This window comes from Hippocampus comes, unplaced genomic scaffold (assembly GCF_001891065.2).
Source record: "Hippocampus comes isolate QL1 unplaced genomic scaffold, H_comes_QL1_v1.1 scaffold335, whole genome shotgun sequence".
Lineage (NCBI taxonomy): Eukaryota > Metazoa > Chordata > Actinopteri > Syngnathiformes > Syngnathidae > Hippocampus > Hippocampus comes.
In genome coordinates, this window is record NW_017805823.1 from 208,473 (window position 1) to 229,249 (window position 20,777).

Here is a 20,777-nt window from a genome sequence, read left to right on the forward strand (position 1 = left end):
GGCAGTAGTGGGGCCACCCTGACCCGGTTACCAGCCACTGGCAGGGCAGCAAACAACCATCCGCGCTCACACTCATACCTAGGGACAATTTAAAGTTTCCAATCAGCCTGCTATGCATGTTTTTGGAATGTGGGAGGAAACCGGAGTACCCGGAGAAAACCCACGCAGGCACGGGGAGAACATGCAAACTCCACACAGGGAGGCCAGAGCCGGGATCGAACCCATGACCTCTGCAATGTGAGGTCGACGCGCTGTCGAACAATCCAAAACACTAAAATAACAAAGTCCCCCCCCCCAAAAAAATATATATATCAAAGTAACAAACAAACACGTGAGAAGAACTCACCACCACTGGGAAACCTGACTGCAAAAACAAAAACGAATCGGCAAAGACTGAACGAAACCAGCGAACTAAATACTAGCAAACTGACAAGACGACGAGGTACACCTGGACAAGACACGAGTGGTTGACTGGTGCTGATTGATAGACAGAAGGAACCGGGCTGACGAGGACAGGTGGAAACAAAAACGAGTGAGACAAGACATGAAGAGACAAAAAAAGAGACAGGGAAAACGTGACAACACGTGAAACAAAGCCAAATCGAGTCCAAACAAAGTCAACAAAAACACACATCACGACAGTGGATCATCCAGGTAAGCAGGTCATTGTTCAAGATGCTTTACTTTGAACGCTCCGCTTCATTCCCTTTGACAGCGACAAAAGTGCTTGTTTACTTTCGCGCTGCAAGAGTACGTGTCAGTAAACAAGAATGGATGTTTTCCGTATGTGCTTAGAGCAGCGATGGCATTTTCCACCAAGGTTGAATTTTCAGTTACGCGTGACCTTATTTGTCTGTCCGTGTCAAACTACTCAATGAAATTTCTGAACAAAAAGTCAAATACTCCCACACAGCTGTGCTTGAATGTTTTAAACAGTTGATCTCTAGAGAGCTATCGTAACCAGCTTTTTTTTCACCCCAACACAGGGCTGTTTCTTGATTCTCAAGTATAGAATATTGGCAAAGGTTGTGGAAAACATCTTATTTTTTTCCTCAAACATTCTGACCAATCACCAAACACCAATCGCAGCTGCAACTCAGCACGCTTAGGTTCACATCTGTGCCATAGCAACAGTTTGGTTAGTTGCCAGGCTGTTTGGGTTGCCAGGCAAAGGGTTCCCATGGCAACGCTCCTTTTGCCATCTTGGTATAAGAGCCTGGTTGGAAAAACAAAATCAGCATTGCAACATGTCACACTCTTGCTGTATTGTAAAGGGAGTGGAAGTGAGGACACGCCAATGTTTTGATTGTGAAAATGGGTACTTGCTGAAACGGGACCGAACATTCAGCTCAGCTTCCACAATCTCTATGTTCCATCGTTTAATCACCCCCACCAACTCAAAGCTTTAAAACAACGCACATCACACGATGTATTTCTTCTTTGTCTTTGAAGAACTATGGCCATCAGCTTATATAAAGAAAGGCGGGCCAACTTGTGTCAACGCCAGAGCATGATAATTAAGCGAAACCGTGAAGTTAAGCCTCATTAAACGATCACCTCTAAGACAATTTCCATAGCAATGCCTTTTGCCAGACAAGCCTGCTGCTACAAAGGGTGGAGGGAGCAGGAAGCGAGAGGAGGATAGCTGACACTGGCACAATTACGCCGCATTTCTGCGTGATTTGCCTGCGAACGTACGACACGGTGGGAAATAAGGTAGAGGCGGTGGGTGCTGCAGAAATTCTTGGCGCGGCTGGGGAAATGCTGACGGAGGGTGGCTAAAAGGGTAAGAGGCGGGCTGCAGGGACTTGTGAGTGTTGAGCGCTGGGGGTGGCGGAAGGGTCAGAGTAAGAATAGGATGAGGATGACAATCAAAAACAATAGGTGAAAGTCTTGTCAAAGTCAATCAGATTGTCTTTTTTTTTCCTCACGTTGTCTACTCGTAGCTGCAAAGTTCAACAGGAGGTCTAATGTGACAAATCTCTCTATTCGAATTGCTTCTTTGCTTTTTAACATTCTTTCCCACGCAGTAGTGCCGCACTCCTACACAGGCTGTCTTTTGCCAGCAGTGGCTTTACATTGGAATGGTGTCAACGTGAGACAGGATTCAGGGAACCCAAGATGGATGACGCTGCAGCAGCCATCAGTTTTGTTTTCTGCTTGATTGCATGAGATTGACAGGTCTTTGCGGCCATTAATTGCGGTCTGTCAAAACGCTGTCAACCCTTCACAACTGCTGTCGCAGACCTTCCCAAAGTAGTGCTTTTTGGTATCTAGAACAGTTGTGAGTTTCGGGGACATTGGTTGGCGCAATGCTACATTCTAGCAGCTACGACAGTGAAAAAAAAAACAAATGAGGCGACACAGTTTTGTGTTTGGTTTTGTTCAATTCGAGGGGTTCTGGAAATGTGACAGACCCGAGTGAAGATGGATAAAATTACAATTGTATTAAGTGGATGTTAAGGCTGAGAACATGCCAAAGAAGTTAATTCATTGAAGACGATAAAACTGATTAAATATCATGTCATGGCTCGCCCTACTGTAAAGTAAGAATTCCCCCCCCCCCAACCCCATTGACTTCAGCCACGATGACTGTGCAATCTCCAGCATTTGAAGGAATCCTTTTTTTTCCTCCAAAGGTTTGGATCATATTCCAGATTGTGCGACCTTGAGGTTCTTCAAATATTGAGGTACTGCTATCGTTCACCAAGTCCTTGTTGCCTGCTTTTTTTCAATGTGCAGTCTCGAGACACTAGAGTAACAGTGAGGCACTGTCTCCAGTAGAGGGCGTCGGATGCTTAGAAATACATGAGAATCCCATGAATGAACATGGAGTCAAACCTTCAGTAGTAGTCTGCTCACCGACGTGAGAGTTGTAAATACGCGGCTAATTCATTGTTGTTAAACTTCTCAGTCAATCCACTTGTGCCATTCAGGTTTTCCACTTAGTCATGTTATCCTGCGGCAAATGAAAGAATCAATTCTGCTGCTTACGTTTCTGTCGAGCTGGCATAGACATCTGAGAGCAAAGATGCTCCATACAAAATGGAAAAAAGAAGTGGTACAGTTCGAGCCTTCAAATAAATCAAATGTTTAACCTGCTTGCTACTTGCCGAGAAGGAAGCAAAGGAAGATTGTTTAGCGTTTCTACACTGAGATCGTGTCTGGGGAAGGGGCGGGAGGGGGTGCAGTCCGACCGTCTGTGCTCTGCAGCGTGAGGTAGTTGGTTGTATTGTTTCGCATAATAAACAGCACGGAGATAACTGTACAACCTTCTAGCTTTCCCTGCGGAGTCACTTCTTGCCACGTCTAATGTACCCCCGGCCGAGAGGTAAGTATGTTGTTACTCTGCGAGCCCATCGCCTTGTGGATAACGACGTGACTCATTCATTTCTAATGTTGCGTCTATTATCCCCTCCAGGCCTAATGGTAGCCGCTGCACAGCCATCAGGAAGATTTTATTATTATTCGTCAGCCTAGCAATGTGTCATACGGAACACCTTCTGGTTTGTGGCAGATTAGTCTTGAGGTCCCACTGCACTACAAACACTTTGGGGAGAACAACCTGAGCCCCCCACGGCCTAAAGCATGTCATGTACACACCAAGCATATATGTTGTACATGGCCTTGCGATTGATATTGTTGGTCCTAGGCAGTAAATTGCATGTGTGTCGTTCCCCCCCTATAACACAAAACGTAGAGTGGCCTTGTCAATGACTTTGGGCTTGCTTGCTGCCATGGTCGTAGACGTCTCGCCGCACAATCCTTTGCACCGTCTCCGGCAACCCTGCAGACTCTCCCGCTCGCTAATATATTCCGGGTTTCAACCCAATAACCTTACCTCCTCCTCCTCCTCCTCCTCCTCCTCCTCCTCCTCGGTTTGTCAGCTTGCGGCATGCGCCGACTGTAGTGCATTATAGCCGTCTCTCCTCCCACCTCCCAGAAAAGGGGCATCTATAAGAATAATGCTGATTCGGCACTGCCGGTCGTCTTTATCATCCCTGCAGCACGCCGCCCTCCTGCCAGTGGAGACGGATGAACACCTGACAGTCGTGAGGCGTGTGGGCCAAGGATAATGAGCATGGTGGAGAGACAGCAGCATCTCTAAACGTCTGGCTAGTTGTCCATTCGTCCCACATTTAACGTTATTTACATGTAATTTTTTATTCATGCGCTGCTCTCGTAGTTTGCGGCAAAGAGTCCAGTGCAAACCGACCTTAACTTGTGCTTCTCCTAAAGCGTCTGCAAGCGCTATTCTTGCTTTGTTCCCTGCGATAGCGGCTACGTTCTTGGGGGAGAAAATGAGTGCGTCCCGACCCTGAGACAAGACAAGGCAGACACCATCCCAGACTGATGATGTCATCCCTGTGGAGCACTCCCAATGCTTTGTCTCTTAGTGGCACTGCAGAGTACAGCCGCAGGCGTGCGCACACACTCGCAGACACGGATACACACCCACACCTGGCTGTCACTTTCTCGATGTGACCGGGAGTTATGCTCCGACCTCTGAGAACTGCCTTTGCACGAGGTTTCGGCACAAAATGGCTCCCGCGTTAGCCGCAGCCTTGCAAAGCCAGTGTGGCAGGACACGCACAAATGGCCGAGAGCGGGCAAACCCTGTTCACTCGGTTGTGCACGTTTAGCTTTGAGTATGGGAGTTAATGACATGTGTGCTGCCGCATTACAACATAGTGCATAGTACTTGGGTTTCTGTGCAAAGTGATGCCAGTCAGTCCTTTTGTCAGACTGAGGTGAGCAGACATTGTACCCAGACAGTCGCATCCCGGGGCAAATACAAGAAGACTGGAGCTGAACGTAGATGAACTCGCGCAGTATATATATGTAGGTCTCAAAACAAGAGGCTGCCTCATGAATATTCATCAGGCGTTATGAATGTGTAGATTGTTTTTCTAACCTCTAATTCGGGCAGAAAAAAAAGGTTGGCATCATCGCCCATGCATATGTATGAGATCCTCATCTGAAAGCATTTTTAACAGGTAAAAATGAGTTTGTCTTAATCGATTCCCATCACGTCAGCTCTCGTCTTTCACCGGCAGGCTTTTACACATCCTTGCTCAAGCTTCCTTTGTTAACATCTCTTAAAAGATTGTCTTTTTTGTTTTTTCCGATAGGTCACAAACTAGAAATGTATTTAATCAGTTCAGCAAAAAGTGTTGACACACTGCTCATGTTCTCGTCTGAACACTCTCAAGCCATTAACATGTAAAGTTTCATGTCTCCTCACTTATGGAGGTGTCAAATTTGTATTTACTGTTATTTTTCAGTTCGCCCAAAGGCCGTAATTTTGTTTACCCTTCATGGTCAGCTCACCGGTGTTAGTCTCATACTTGAACTGCCTCCAGACTTGAATGGGCACCTTAACAAGAAATGGTTACAATTTAGAGAAAATCTTGTGAATTGAAATGATAATACGGAAAACTAAAGAATGCTTAAAAAAATAAAATAAAATAATAAATCTGACTTTTCCACAAACTTCAAGTACACTGGAAAGTCTAATATCAAACAACCCATTTTGGAATGTTCGAAACAATGTTTCACATAAAACCAAAATTTATATGAACAACAAAGCTTTGATAAGAAGTAATGTCCCAGATAATGCCATTACTTGAATTCACATAACGTCCTGTGTCGTCTTCTTACAGTTGTCTTCTTTTGATACTCTTCTAGAGGCTGATCCTTCCATTCCCACAAGTGTTGAGGTACGCCGACATCAAGTCACAGTCAAAGGTTTTGTGTGTGTACGCGCTACTGTCGTGTAGCCCAAAATAGCCATTAAGAGTACTGATCAGTACTTCTTGTGACTTTAAAAGTTGTACATATTCAGAATTTTAAAATCCACTGCAAATTGTTGACAATTGAAGAAATGGATAGAGGGCTGCTGGATTATGAAAAAAATATCAATCGCCATTATTTTGTTAGTACTTGAAATCACAATTATTTATTCACGTCTTTTTTTTTTGGTCCAAAACAAGAAAACATTTAAACAACAACAAAAAAGACTAATCAAATTCTTCAAAACTCGATAAATATGCAAGTTCCTTTTAGATCAAACAAAATTCATAACATTAGTTATTTCAAAATATATAAATGGTGCATCCTAAAAATGAATCCTGCCGAGAAAAGAACACTGTCTCCACTGTGAAATATGGAGGAGGCTCTGTTATGTTCTGGGGCTGCTTTGCTTCCTCTGGCACAGGGTGTCTTGAATCTGTGCAGGTTACAATGAAATATGAAGACTATTGAGGTATTCTTAGAGAGAGATGTGCTGCCCGGTGTCAAAAAGCTTTGCCTCAGTTGCAGTTCATGGGTCTTGAAACAGGATCATGACCCCAAATACACCCAAGACTGGCTCAGAGCAAACCATTGGACAATTCTCAAGTGGCCTTTTGTGAGCCCTGATCTAAATCCGCCGGAAGGAGCCGAAACATGCCATCTGGAGAAAACACCCCTCAAACGTTAGACAACGTATAGCAGTTTGCTCATGAAGAGTCATGGGCAAAAATATCTGCTGAGGGCTGCAGAAGGATCATTGACCATTGCAAAAAATTGGGGTTGCCGTAATTGCCTCAAAAGGTTGTGCAACAAAATACTTACCAGCGTTTTTGTCCAGGACTATTCCACAAGGTTTTTTTTTTCTTTAAATAATTCTTTTTGAATCACAATTTAAAAGCATTTTTTTCCATTGGGTCATTTTCATAGATTTGGTATTAGTATTACACAGAAAATATTACACAATAATATTGCAAAAAGTATGTTGCAATAAAACTTCTCTAACAAGTATAACTTATCCCCAAATTAATGAATTGTGATGACGTCAACGTAGCTCATCACGCCCCACCAGTTGTTGCCAAAAAGACGAAAAAGCAGAGCATAAGTGCCGAGTAAATCCGTTGATGCGCACTGACTTCGCCCCGAGCGTGATGTCACGTGGCACATGTTTTTGACTTGCACGGATTTTTTTTTCAGAGTAAACTTTTTATTTTAACCGAACTGTTGCACTGACTGCTTTGTACCTGTGACATCAAGAAGTCTAGTCTCGATGACCTTTCGGATGTGTGACAATTTAACGTGTTCACACACACACGTCTCGTCAACGTTAGCACCATGGGGTTGCTAAACCATTCTGATTGGCGTACATGGAAGACCTGAAGGTTCACTCCACTCCTGCGCTTCATATTTTCTCTCTATGTTCATCCTATTAGAGGATTCTGACCCTCCCCCTTCATCCCCACTTTCGAGCTTGCGGCTTTGACACCCACCCACCCCTCCCTCCCCATCGCTCTCACACACGTGCATGCGCCCTCTCTTGCGTGGTCTCACACAAACACACACATCCGTGCACTCGTTGCACTCTTATTCCCGCCCTCTACCTCCCTTGTCTCTCTCACACACACACACACACACACACACACATACATGCAAGTGGCTGACAGACTGGTGTGTGCAGACGTGAAGCTGTGAGAACGTGAGGGGGGGAAAAGAGGGACACGGAGGGACGACGGCGAGAGAGTGAAAAAAGGAGGAGGGGAGAAGACTTGTGATGCAAAGAGGCGCGTGGCGACGAAATGCAACACGGAGGGTAAACGATTTTGTGTGCGCGGTGTGTGTCGCCTCCCAAGTTTTGAATATTCTGTGCATGGAATAGCTCGTTGGGGTTCAAGCGAGCATGATGTCTTGTGTCATTTGCTTCGTTGCAGCATCGTGGCGGCAGCCCTGCAGAGACAAAAGGTTTGCAGTGGTGCGTGGATGTTCGTCAGGTAGGCAAGACGCACAAACAGCACAACACCGCAAATGCAATCAATATTCCCTTCTGTGAGCTACCTGCCACTGGGCTCGCCATCTGGCGTAGAGCAGCAGGGGAGAGGCGGCTGCTCGAAAGGAACACACTCGCAACCCCGCATGGAAAAGTACGATTGGAAGGTAATTCTTTTTAAAAGTCGCTCCTGGTTTATGGCGTTGGTGTCCTTAAGCGTCGCATCCCTTTTTGAAATGACTCATTTGTAAATGCGATTGTCAACGGCGCTCGGCTGCAACCCCTGTCACATTTTGAAAGCCGCTTTCGAATGTGACAGGTGAATGAATCAAATGAGCTGCTGTCGACGAATTGAAACGCCGGCCCCGCAATTGTTGTAAAACATATACGGCCATGAACCTAATAGACAAATATTACGTGATGTCGCACGTTCATCCTTGTTGTGGCGTTAGTGAATGTGAATGAAGTCTCTGATGCGGTCGTCTTCCCTTTCAGGTGTGACACAGCTGCCTCGATTGTGCCCTCTAATGTGAACGAAGACGCGAAAGGATCACAGGTTGGTTACCTTCAGGCCCGCAAAGACCACCTGGGTATACACATGAACATGAGCACCCATTCATTGTCAAAGAGTTTCATGCTATGACATCATACCTAGACCAATTAGATGTTTATGTGCCTTTTAACACACGAGTCGCCCCGTTTTCTGCTTCGAGCAGACCGCCCGTCTCTCGTTTTTAATTGAACTGGCTCCGACTCATCGCATGTTTGAGACAATTTAAATGGTATATCCTTCATCTTAAGTGTGGTTTTAATTTTCCTAACAGGCAGCTGTGGAGCGATTGATGCACTCGTGTTTTTCTGAAAGGTAAGTGTGATATCGTGCGCTTTTTCTGTTACCGTTTTTTTTAGCACATTTCACCTCACTGCCGGTCTGTTAGACGCCGCAATACGTCAAGAAATAAAAAAAATGATTCTGCTTTGATTGCATCTGCTCCTAATGTTTACGTACCCACTGTGATTTGTATTAGTTGTCCATCAAATGGCCCCCCCGTGCCAAGCCAAATGGATATGACATGAAGACGGACGTGACCCAGCGGAGATTGTGGGCCGCAGGAGACGGATCGGTCGGTGCCGCAGAATCCAAAATGTGAGATGAGGTCACGTCTTTGTCTTGGCACTGCGACCACTGTTGGTCTTCTCGGTGGGAGAGGCGGCGGGGGGGGGGTCCCTTTTTCTTTCCTGTCGCTGCCATCGAACCCGCAGTGGCGTGATTTCATTTCCCAGTATGCCCCTCTGTCCCTGAGACCCTTAACCTGTGAGGTCAAAGCAGGTCACAGGTGAGGTCCTCGGGAACAGGGCTGCATTCAGTTTCAACGGTCCTTTCAAAGCTGCAGTCTTGTTTTAGATGTAACATGTTCTATAGCCTGTCGTATGAAGCATGCATTGGTCAGATTGAGCAAAATGTGATATTTGAAGCACCTGCAATTAAGTGCTATAAACTATAACCTTGATAATCACAATGTAGTGAACGTCTGAAACTGAGCTCAAATCAAGGGTGGGGAAACTTTTTCGTATCAGGGGTCTCAAGTTTTTCTAAAGCCCTCCAAAGGAAAAAATAGGATCCAACAATCAATTCGAATATGTTGGATGTAATGAGCATTTGTGAATACATTTTGGGGGGTCTATTGATTTTCGAGTCCTTTTTGAGGAATTTTTTTTTTTTTTTTTTTTTTTGCATGTGGCAGTCTCAGATGGCTTCGCAGGCTGTAAATGGCCCGATTAGTTTTCTCATGCCCCCCACATACCCAGGTGCATCTCACCACGTTTCCAACGAAGCATCCCATCGGGTCTCCGCCATGTGTCCAACTTACACTTTTTTGGAGTTTGCAGCGGTCAAGGTTTGATCACAGGTTGAGGCCAAACAAGGATGCTGCAAGGTTCTCGACTGCAGCAGACAGCCCCTCTCAGGGGGGCGACTCTGTTGGCTGGTTTTGTGACATACACCCTAAACGGGGCCAAGGAAGCCAGTCAAGAGTTGCGACCCCGTCAGTTTTGCCACCATCGAGCTCTTTTATCCATTTGTACGTTTTGCTGCTCTGCTATAAATAAAATATAACACGCAAGTTGTGACTCAATGATGCAGACTCTTGATTATTGCTCTCTTATTTTAAATGGCACCAAGCTCGCTAAATGTGTTTGTTGAGGTCATTTTTGTTTGACCAGCAAAAGCTGATCCGTTTCAGGGTGGGGAAATCATTCCCTCAAAGTAGTGCCATCCTGTCAGCCGCAGGATGAAAAATGCCCCTTGCAAATAAACACTAACCTTTTACCACCGGGGGAAAATAAAAGTGAAGTAATTGCCGCAGTACAACATTCACAAATAGACATTCAGAAGTGAACCGCTGAGCCTGTTGTGAATTCAGCTGCTAACCCAAATGGAAGTTGGGATGTCCCAGATGTGATAAACGGCGTCTGTATTGATTATTTTTCCAGCAGACCCGTAATCACTCCACAATGTTGTATGCATCCACATTGATGTTACTGTGAGTTGCATTGCTGAACAAATTTATTGGACCACCTCAAAATGCAAGGTTTATCTCTCTGATGCTGTAAATTAACCGCACTAGTAATTACCCAAATCATTTTTTATCTGCAATGGTTATTGCACCAGTTTGCAGAAAATCTTTAAGCGACATATTTTTAATGCTAAACTATAATTGTCCACGATTTTTCAAGTCTTATTTCCTTTCAGAAAAGGTAGTGAAGCGTATATATACTTTTTTTTCATTAAGATGCTCTTAACTTGCATCCCTGAATAGAATTAGTTTTCTAATGCTGCAGACTTTATATCCTGATAATTTTTTTGTTTGAGCCATTTATTTTTCTCATTTTACGACTTGCGGTCTCATAAAAATGTTCAGTTTCTCTGGATCGTGATGTTTTGCTGCATTTCTCCAGAACAAACTTCAATTTTCTCTCTTAAACTGCAGCTTCACTTTGTATATTATAATTCACTGGTAACCTTTAATAATTTAAAAACTGTTTGTTCCAATACACGCCTTCCACCACCTGCAGTTGAGTAAATAAACAACACTTGTGTAGAAATACGGTAGCTTGTTTTTAAAATGTGTGAATGAGTATGTTTTTATGTGTGGTAGGACATAAGATTGAGGCAAAGTGCCCTTGGCAGCACGCATCAGAGCCACATTGAACTCTCTCACCCTCCCTCGCGCTTTCTCTCACTGTCTCACACACACACACACACACACTTGGGATTTTCCCTATGCGCTTGCAAAGTTTGGCAGTCCAGCAGCAGACTTTTTGTCTAAAATTGATTGGCTTGTCTGCAGCGAGACAGATGAACGCATTAGTAGCCCGCATACCCTGCCACTGGAAATATATTAAGTTGGTGTATTAGGCACCCTGTCTGGTTGCCATGGTGATGTAGCCATAGTGCAGAGGGAGGATGGTAGACAAGTGGGGGATACAGGATGTGATGAGGCGGTCGGCATGATTTGTAGTCCCGCCTGCTTGCTCGCTCTCCCCCTTTTGTCACTTGTGGCCTCACTCACCTCTTCCTCTTCCCTCCCTGTTGTCCCTTTCACTGTCTTTACACCTCCATTGCCTCATTTGCTCACCACCACCAAGAATGTGCTTGACTTCCTTTGTTCCTCCTGGACTACCGGTTAGACTTCGGGGCTTTATTTCTCTTGAGGCGTTCTAACCGACATGCTTCCTACCTCATCCCCCACCCTCCCGATATATACATCAGTGTTAACCCCCCCCCCAAACGGCGGACGACCCACCCCACCCCAACCCATCATTTGCTCGCTCCATCTCTCTCTGCTCTGCAGTAAAACTGGTGCATTGAGGTAGACCGGAGAAGACGAAAGACGTGAGTGTGTCGGGAATGTACCTTTTGTAATTACACATATGGAGCTACACCAGTCACTTCATTAAGCAACTACATGTGCCAATTTTTTAAAAATGTCTTCACCGATGTTTAAAATACGCCACACTTGACAAAGAAAAAAAATGCAGCAGGTGGGCGTCATGCTCTTGAGATGACCAATACAGTGCACCTCGCTCACAGTGACCGTCTGTACAATACACACCTGTGAGAGGCAGCACGGTGCCACATAACTTCCATACTTGGAAGAAAAAGCCTGTTGATCTTATCTGGTCACCACATTGCATTTGCAAACGTTTCTCCATTTCTATTGTGTTGTGTGACACATACAAACGCTCAACACACCCAGCTGCTCTGCTGTCTGTCGATGCTGTCTATGGCAACACTGCAGGTCACTTTGAAGAACTTCCTACAATGGAAGCACCGTTGACAACACACAAATCATTTTGGTTCGTAAATAATGAGCAAGTTGACCATTGTCAGCCTAGAAAAAAAAAATCACACACCATAGGATAATCGGTCAGGATTATCTTTTGGAGACAGCCAACGGTCGGGCTTTTGCTGATGTTGATTGTGAGAGGACAGAAGGTCAAATTAGGCCCAATTGTCGTTATGTGTACCAAGCAGTGTGCAGTGACACATTCGTGTGACATGGGAGATTATGTGCTGCGAGAATTTCGCCAATTTCTCTTAATTGGTTTCAGAATCTGCCTGCACCTTAAATCAAATCCATCGAAATTGCATTAATCACCTGCGCCGCAACTTAGACCTGATTTCAGCTGCTCGAAAGTTTACTTTCAGCCACCAAATTGTCAGGTGCGCCAGAGGCATGTAAAAGGAAGTTGTTCGTGTTTGCACGTCGTATTTGTACTAGCAATCGGTGTAATTATTGAAAACAATGAATTAAATGAAAATTTTACATATAAAGCGTTGTAATTAAAAAGAATCTATTCTTTCTAGTTGCCCTTTGACACAAAAGTTTGACCACACAATTTAAATATAAATAAATTGTAACATTAAATGTTGTGGACAGCACCAACTATCTCCACAAAATTATCACTATATTTCTTATTCTGAACCATTTTCAATTATTAATAAAAACTGAACCATGAAGTGGAGAAAGGTGAGTTTGGAAGTTTTCTTGTATGTATAACGAATTACACGAAGTCATTCACGACGATGTGGACATTACCTTCAAAGTAACATATTTCAAAGAAACACAATATGGCATCGTAAAACTTTTGTCATATGACATCCATGATGACGATAAGTACTCGTTTTTTTACATTTTCACTGAGGCTTTGATATGATCATACAAACGTGCAAACCAATCAGTATGTCACGAAATGCAGAAACATCAGTCGTATACCGGGTACATTGTCTGAAAAAAGGAATACAAACAAAAGTCAACAAGGTGCAAAGAGCATAAGGCACAGTGGAGTCCTTTTGATTCAAACTATTGAAGATAAATCACGAACGTGTTGCAGCATACAAACAATTTTACTAATTTTCAAAGTATTTGTGTACAGATCAAATTCTTCAAGAACACACAAGTGACATAAAATACATCGCAAAGAAAACGACGACATGAGAAGTCATACTCCAACCTTATGACGTCACGGTGACGCCTCAATGGGTTTTGCGTAAGTGCTCGTTTTTGTTGAATTTGACCATTTCTTATGCACAATAATATAATTTTAAAATGTGCACATTTGCCTTGTGCTTTTTACTCTTGTGTGTGTTGTGTGGCCTTGTCAGGCCGTCTGTGGGCTGCTTTCGCTGCTTCGTGAGTCTGAAGGAAACTTCTGAACTGTGTTCCGGCTACAAAATGACAACGTTCCATTTGATCAACGTGGACAGATGCTTCGAAACCCTTGACAGTATCTTCAACGACAACCCCAAAGTGATCGAGGCCGGCAGAGTCGGTATGGATTCCTTTGGGAACGCTTGTACTATCTCTTGCAGTTGTCAAAAAAAAAAAAAATCCACTCCGGGGGCAAAACGAAGGCTAAAAGGGCTACTTGACATTCTTCAAATTTCATTTATTAAATGCGTTTAAAAAAATTCCGCCGTGTCCCGTAAGAGATCATCTCCAAGTCAGTTATTTTGACAAAACAATATATATTTTCTTCGAAAAGAAATGTTTTCTTTTCATTTCTGCCAATCACCTGTAGCAACGAGTAGAACAACTGCGTGATCTTGCACTAGAATCCAGAAGGTACATAATTAGCCCGCATATCCACTTTTGTGAATCGATATATTTCGTAAGAGTGTGAGAAAGACAGCCAGAATGAGCTAGCAATAGCATTGGCATGATAGCATCAAAATATGAATACTGGGGCGGAGGTTAAAAAAATGAATTCCAGCTTTTATTTAACAATATTTAGACCTAGGTGGGTGAAACAACTCAGGATAGAACATCTTTAGATTGAAGCGTTCCACTTTTTAAGTGAGCAAAAGTATTGGAACAGACACAAGCTGAAAATGAATATTATTTGGTCGCCTAACCATTCCTTGCAATAACTGCAACCCATTGACCTCATCACACTGTTGCATCCTTCGTTTGAAATGTTTTTGTTGGCCTTTACTCGAGCCTCTTTCAGTTCTTGTTTGTTTCTGGGGGTTTCTCCCTTCAGTCTCCACTTCAAGAGGTGAAATGCATGCTCTTTTAGGTTAAGGTCCGGTCATTGACTCGGCCAGTCTAACACCTTACACCGCCCTTCCACCCCCCAACGAAATCCTTTATTGTGTTGGCAGTGTGTTTTGCATCCAGTTGCATCATGAAGCTTTTCCCGATTAGTTTGGATGCAGACAAATTGTTTTTGTAGGGATACTTCCACCATGCTTCACACATGAGCTTGTGTGTTTGGGCTCATAAGCAGATCCTTTCCTTCTCCATACTTCAGCCTTTGCATCACTTTAGTAGAGGTTACGCTCATCAGGTCTCATCAATCCATAAAACTATTTTTCAAAACACGTTTGTGGCTCATCTCTGCACTTATTTGCAAAATCCAATATCGACTAATACTTTTAGAGGGAACTGTATTTGCTAAGGATTTCCACAAACCTTTGGGAAAAAAAATAAAGTCACTTGGTCTTTGTGTATGTTAACAGGGAAAGCCTACGAGGCACAGCTGCAGAACATCATGAAGTCGCAGATTCTTCCCCTGGTGGATGAGTTTCGTCAAACAACCAATTACGGTAGCTCGACTCTTGACAGATATGCAGTATTGCTCCTAAATAAAAATTTTAACATTGCTCCAAAAGGACATTTGAACACAGCTCCACAATAACATTGAACCTTGCTGCTTCATCATATTCGAACAAGGCTCCTTAGAAGCATTGTAGCAGCACTCCTGAATGGCATTTTACATTTCGCACTATAAGGCACTTTGGAGTATAAGGTGTACCGTCAATGAATGGCCTATTTTAAAACTTCTCATATGTAGGGCGCACCGCATTATAAAACGCATAGAATACAGCTACAATAGGGGCTGCGGTTGTCTTATGTATCCACTAGATGGAGCTACGTTAAAGGGAATACAATACAGCTTTATTTATATAGAGCTTTCCCAACCGCTGCAGCTGTAACAAAGTGCTTTACAGAACATTAAAAATATTACGTCCAAAAATTCAAGAATATTGATCCATATATAAGGTGCATCGAATTTGGCTTTTGAGAAATGTGTGCTTTTAGGTGTGCCTTATAGTGCGGAAAATACAGTAATTGATTTGACATTACTCTAAAATGGCACTTAAAACATTGCTCCGAAAAGACACTTGAGGGCATCTCATTACACTTTAACATCACTCTACTCCAAATTGACATTATAGCCTTACTTTAAATTGACATTTTATCATCCTATGAAATTACTTTTGAAAATTGCTCCTAATTTGTGCATTTTTTTTTGTCATCGGACTGAATTACTTTATAGTATTGCTCTAAAATGAGTTTTTTAGCCTTATTTCTAAATGACATTTGATCAGTACTCCTAAATGACGCTTTAACCTGGATTCAAACGACATTTTTTGACAGCACTCGTTGGCATTTTTGTCATCAAATGAATGTACGGCCTTGTTCATAAATGACTTTTGAACATTACGCCGAAATGACATTCTCGGCATCTTGAATTGTCACGTTAGCTCTAAAATTAGGATGTTCGAGTTTCAAAATGATGCCTCGCAGCTTGAAATGTTGAGTGAAAAATGTATGTGTGTGTCTTCCTCCTCTTTCTCCTGTCCTATCAGACACCGTGTATGAGAGCAAGCTCCAGACAGCAGCCGACAATTTCATCGCTGAAGCCTCCAAACTGCCTCGAGGTGAGACGTGGTCTCCTCCCCTTCCCTTCATCTTTTCATCCATAGTGAAGCCCGTGTTGAGTCATTATAGCTCCCTCTGATCTCTGCGCTCTCACTGTAATAGGCCAGTTATGTTATCACGGCTTTTCACACAGCGTGGAGAAGACAAGAAGCTGTCAGGTCGAGCAACAACATCAAATATGTCCAGCTGTAATCACAGAAACTCTTTTTTTTTTTTTTTTCAGCCACTGGATGCATCCCCCCGTGCGGTTAGTGCTTTACGTCCTCTTTAAACCTTCACTTTGCACAAGGCCTTGACAACATTTAGAATGGAATATTTCAACACATCCAACCAGGCTTTCAGACTGCAGACGGCCATTACGACTGTGTCAAATGCAAAAAAGATTCCTGCAATTTTCCTCTTGACTGCCCAGGTGAGAAAGAAAAAAAAATATTGCAATCCGCACTTGACACATCCTTACATAAGTTTGATTTCACCCTCCCAAGCATCCTTGTTCCTGGAAACTCTGTGCTTTTGATCCTTGAAATGCTCTTAGTATCAAGTCGGGATTTGGAGAAAGCGACTGGAGGCGAGGTTTTATTTCCACACATTATATCGTTTGCACAAGGTTTCACTTTAAGCCCTTGGCTTTTTTATGCAAGGTGACAGTCGACTCCCACACACTATGGTGTCATGTCATCCCCATACAGCACGCCTAATGCTCAGTTCCACTTTTCTCCTCAGAGACTCGGCTTAAGTGGAATCATTAAGGAGCGTTCGGTCTGCAAAAGGTGACCCGGGGGAATGTTATATACAGCCCGTGTGTCCTTTTGTGTGTATTTTTCAGTTGAAAACAGAACAGTGGAAGAGAACAATCCAGTCCAAATGTTGTGCGATGTGTCATTTCAATTACCCCAAAATACCAAGATCATGAAGATTTGGAAGTTTGCAGAGCAAGTAAGTTTATCTCTGCTGTGACATTTCTCAGACTTACTGCACTTGACTAGTCGGAAAACCAGCTCGGGTCAGTATACATATGCCCGTTGCCCCACTACAGGACATATATGATGTAACTTTGTGCATATTATTAATGAGACAATTAAATCGCCACGCTACTCGGCAGCCCAGTCTTCATCGGTGTTCTGAGATCAAATCCTGGCCCGGGCCTTCCTGTTTGGAGTTTGCATGTTCTTCCAATGGTGTGGGTTTTCTCTGGGTCGCCCATCTTCCTCACATATTTCAAAAACCATGCATATTGCATTCATTGGAGTCTCTTAACTCAATCACTCCCAAAGACGTTTTTAAACGTCTCTTCGGACTTGGTCCAGAATTGGCTGGTACTGAATGAGTTAATTGTTTGTAGTTGTGAATATATTTTTAATTCGAATTTGCAGAGTAGTGAAAAACTGTTGTCAAATGAAAGAATGGTGTTTGTTAGGTAAAAACTCGGCAGGTGGAGTTGTTTGAAGAAGTGACGGTAGGGGAGGACAACCTCTACTCCATCTCATCTACCAGGACGCACCACCAGGGCACCTACCAGTGTGAGATCTATTCAGATGAGATATCCATTGCCAGAATTTACTACTATCTCACAGGTATGAGAAATGACATGAAAAACTGTACAATCCTTTGTTGAAAATAAACGTCCTTCCTGTCACTGGCTTCCTATTTGTACAGTGGGCTGGCCCGCCCCGTGAATATGCGTGTATAATTGGCGTCCATTGAAAATGTATTGAGGGGGGAAAAAAATTCCAATCAAGTATTAGGAGACAGGCGGGCCAGTGGTGAGCACGTCGACCTCACAATGCAGAGGTACCGGGTTCAATTCCAGCTTCGGCCTCCCTGTGTGGAGTTTGCATGTTTTCCCCACACGTGGGTTTTCTCCGGGTACTCCGGTTTCCTCTCACATTCCAAAAACATGCATGGCAGGCTGATTGAACACTCCAAATTGTCCCTAGGTGTGAGCGTGAGCATGGATGGTTGTTCGTCTCTGTGTGCCCTGCGATTGGGTGGCAACCAGTTCAGGGTGTCCCCTGCCTACTGCCCGAAGACGGCTGCGATGGGCTCCAGCACCCCCCGTGACCCTTGTGAGGATAAATGGATCGAAAAATGGATGGAAGGTTATTAGCAGACACCAATGCTATTAGCTAACAGAAGAGTTATAATAGTTCTGCATTTTTTTATGATCGTATTTCATTTTCACTTTTTTAGCGCGAGTAGTGTTTGTTACATTTTATTTCTTTTTTTTGTTTGTTTTAGTGTTAGTTTTAGAGTTTTTTTATATCTAGCATTTGTCATTTCTGCATAAGAGTACCTCATCATTATCGTCTTTCAGACAGTTGTAGTTTGACTGTCACTTGAAAGTGGCTCTGGATCTTGGGCCAACCTAGCTGATCATGTCATGAGTGGAGAAACTCGGAGTCGAGGCGGTTGTTATGCAAATTATCCCTACTGTTGCGCAACACTCAGACATAAGCAGCCACAAATGGCGTATTTGCGTGTTTAATTTCATACTTTCACATCAACTATTTGTATACAAGCCATTAAAAACAAAAAATTCCCTGAAACAACAAAAAACATTGTGTGTTCAGTAAGTGTTGAACCAGTTAGTCGATGACGTTTAAAACTTGGAAGTCGACTAAAACATGGTCATCTTGTCTCCCTATTGGCCAGTTAACTGAGGACTTTGAACTCTGCTCGATTGTAATGCTCAACAGAGCAGCAAAAATAAGATGGTTGCGGATAAGGATTGTGGTTAGCATTACTAACTTCAGCTACTTCTTCTTCTTCTTTTCCTTTTGGCTTTTCCCCTCAGAGGTCGCCACAGCAAATCAGTTGCCTCCATCTAACCCTCAACTTCAGCTCCAACTATGTTATTGAGAACTTCTTACATCATACAACACCAACATCACCAACAACACTTGTATCGCTTTCACGGCACTGTGCCATAGCACTTGCACAACATACGGCGGGTACAATGCTACACGCGTCTGGATGTAGTTTTGCACAGTACGGTGTTATGTAATACCGGCAGTGGCACAAAGATAGTTTGGGACTGCTTTACTGTGTTGACATTTTATTTTGAATTTTTGTCATCGATTAATCAACTTACATTAGACTGTCATCATCTTCTTGTCGACTATTTTAAAAATCTGTTGTCATTCAACTGCCACACTACAGTTAACAGGTTGTTTGTGTTTATTACTAGTAAAAGCCAATTGGCGTGCGTCAAAAAGTGGTTGTAAGCAGCAAGTACAGCAGTAGTCACTGGTAAACCTACATGTATAAATTCCTATTCTTTTCGACTAGCCTGCAGTGTTCCCAAAAATCCTTTTATACACATGACTAACACTTCATGTCTCTGTGTACTACATTTGACTGTTTCCATTCCCCAAGTGACCCCCCACGTCGTGACGGGCCATTCCGAGCTGCAGGAGATATTTGAGCTGTCTCTGCTCCCTGGAGGGAGGTTACACGCTGAGTCGCCTCGCCCCTCTCAGTACCTCCCATCACGCGTGCTCATCGCCATCTGCTTTACATCTTTGCTGCTCCTCCTCATCCTCTCCTTGGGGTGAGATGAGGTTATTATTTGCATACTATTGCAAATGAACAGCCAGTAATTGTATGTATGTATGTATGTATGTTTGTTTGTGTTGTGTTCGTGTGTGTGTGTGTGTGTGTGTGTGTGTGTGTGTGTGTGTGTGTGTGTGTGTGTCTATATAAAATCTCTGCATGCACTTCTCAATTGAATGTATTTGTTGAGCTGCCTTTTCCTAAATCCTTACTATGGGTATTTCCAGGACTATCTTTTTGGAGAACGCAAGTGGTACTGAACGGACCAGACGAAATCAAGACTTGTGATCCTGAAAGATACATAGAATAAAGCCTTTCCGCCCTGTTCTTTGAAGAAAAAAAAGGCAATGTTTCATTCTTCTCACCACCAGAGGGCGAAAGAGTCTATCTTTAGGAACAGCGTCGACTTGAGTGGGTGGTTCATAATAATAATATATCAATAATATTGATGAAAATAATATATAACATCAACTATTATGAATAATAATAATATCGGGATAATAAAGGAATTGAATATTATATATTTTTTCATCCAGTGATCAGGCTGCGGTGGCAGCAGCAAAAGCAGGAAAGCCCAGACTTCCCCTCTCCCCAGCCTCTTCATCCAGCTCTTCCGTGGGAATCCCGAAGCATTTCTAGGCCAGCCTCATTTACAAATAGTGGGTGATAAATTGCGTGTTCACCCACTTTGATGACAGCGCTATTGGCAACAGGTATAAAGGTGCTGGAAACTGCCATATTGAAAATTATTTTTGTTGGCATTTTTTTCCACACATTTTATATTTTGACATTTTCCCTTTTTTACGGTATCAAATCAGCAATAGAAAATGAGTTGGGTTACTCTTAAAAAAAAAAAAACAATCGTGATGTACAATTGATGGACTGCACTTAAGTCCAATTACAAATCACCACTTTTTGATTGGGTGTGGTACATTCCTCTCGCTCATGCCCATCCGGGTTTCACTTTGCCCACATGAGCATTGGATTGTGATCATTACATCCAGTTCTCAAATCTCAACTGCTCTTGAAAGTACCTGCTCGCTGTCTGTTGCGCAGTACACCAGTAGTTTTTCTTTTTCAGGACATTCCAAATTGTTGTCTGGTCAATGCCCTTTTTTTGTGCTGTAGGGCTGATTTATTTGAGCTCTCAGCGTCAAAATGCTTTTCTTTTCTCCCATAGACAGCTCTCTGGTCATCATGTTTGTTGAACAGCAAACAGG

General features: G+C 43.2%; 1 protein-coding gene across 24 annotated transcripts in view; it reads left to right on the top strand.

Moving 5' to 3' along the window:
* spaca6 (sperm acrosome associated 6) overlaps positions 1–19,900 on the top strand; it is a 41,427-nt gene extending 21,527 nt beyond the window's left edge. For 8 of the 24 annotated variants that reach the window (XM_019886270.1, XM_019886272.1, XM_019886268.1 and 5 more), the window contains 15 exons: positions 5,664–5,720; positions 7,719–7,941; positions 8,270–8,330; positions 8,599–8,639; positions 8,803–8,921; positions 13,214–13,327; positions 13,443–13,609; positions 14,799–14,885; positions 15,933–16,004; positions 16,229–16,252; positions 16,340–16,417; positions 16,832–16,941; positions 17,423–17,579; positions 19,381–19,555; positions 19,785–19,900. In XM_019886270.1, coding sequence (XP_019741829.1) covers positions 13,317–13,327; positions 13,443–13,609; positions 14,799–14,885; positions 15,933–16,004; positions 16,229–16,252; positions 16,340–16,417; positions 16,832–16,941; positions 17,423–17,579; positions 19,381–19,555; positions 19,785–19,845 — 942 coding nt within the window. In that variant the 5' untranslated portion in view covers positions 5,664–5,720; positions 7,719–7,941; positions 8,270–8,330; ... (1 more) ...; positions 8,803–8,921; positions 13,214–13,316 and the 3' untranslated portion in view covers positions 19,846–19,900. Of the gene's footprint in view, positions 1–1,773; positions 2,547–2,639; positions 2,691–5,663; positions 5,721–7,468; positions 7,601–7,718; positions 7,942–8,269; positions 8,331–8,598; positions 8,640–8,802; positions 8,922–13,213; positions 13,328–13,360; positions 13,610–14,798; positions 14,886–15,932; positions 16,005–16,228; positions 16,253–16,339; positions 16,418–16,831; positions 16,942–17,422; positions 17,580–19,380; positions 19,566–19,784 lie in introns of those variants that run through there. The other 16 variants (XM_019886273.1, XM_019886269.1, XM_019886281.1 and 13 more) reach the window with 9 other exon arrangements.
* Positions 19,901–20,777: the final 877 nt, after the last annotated feature.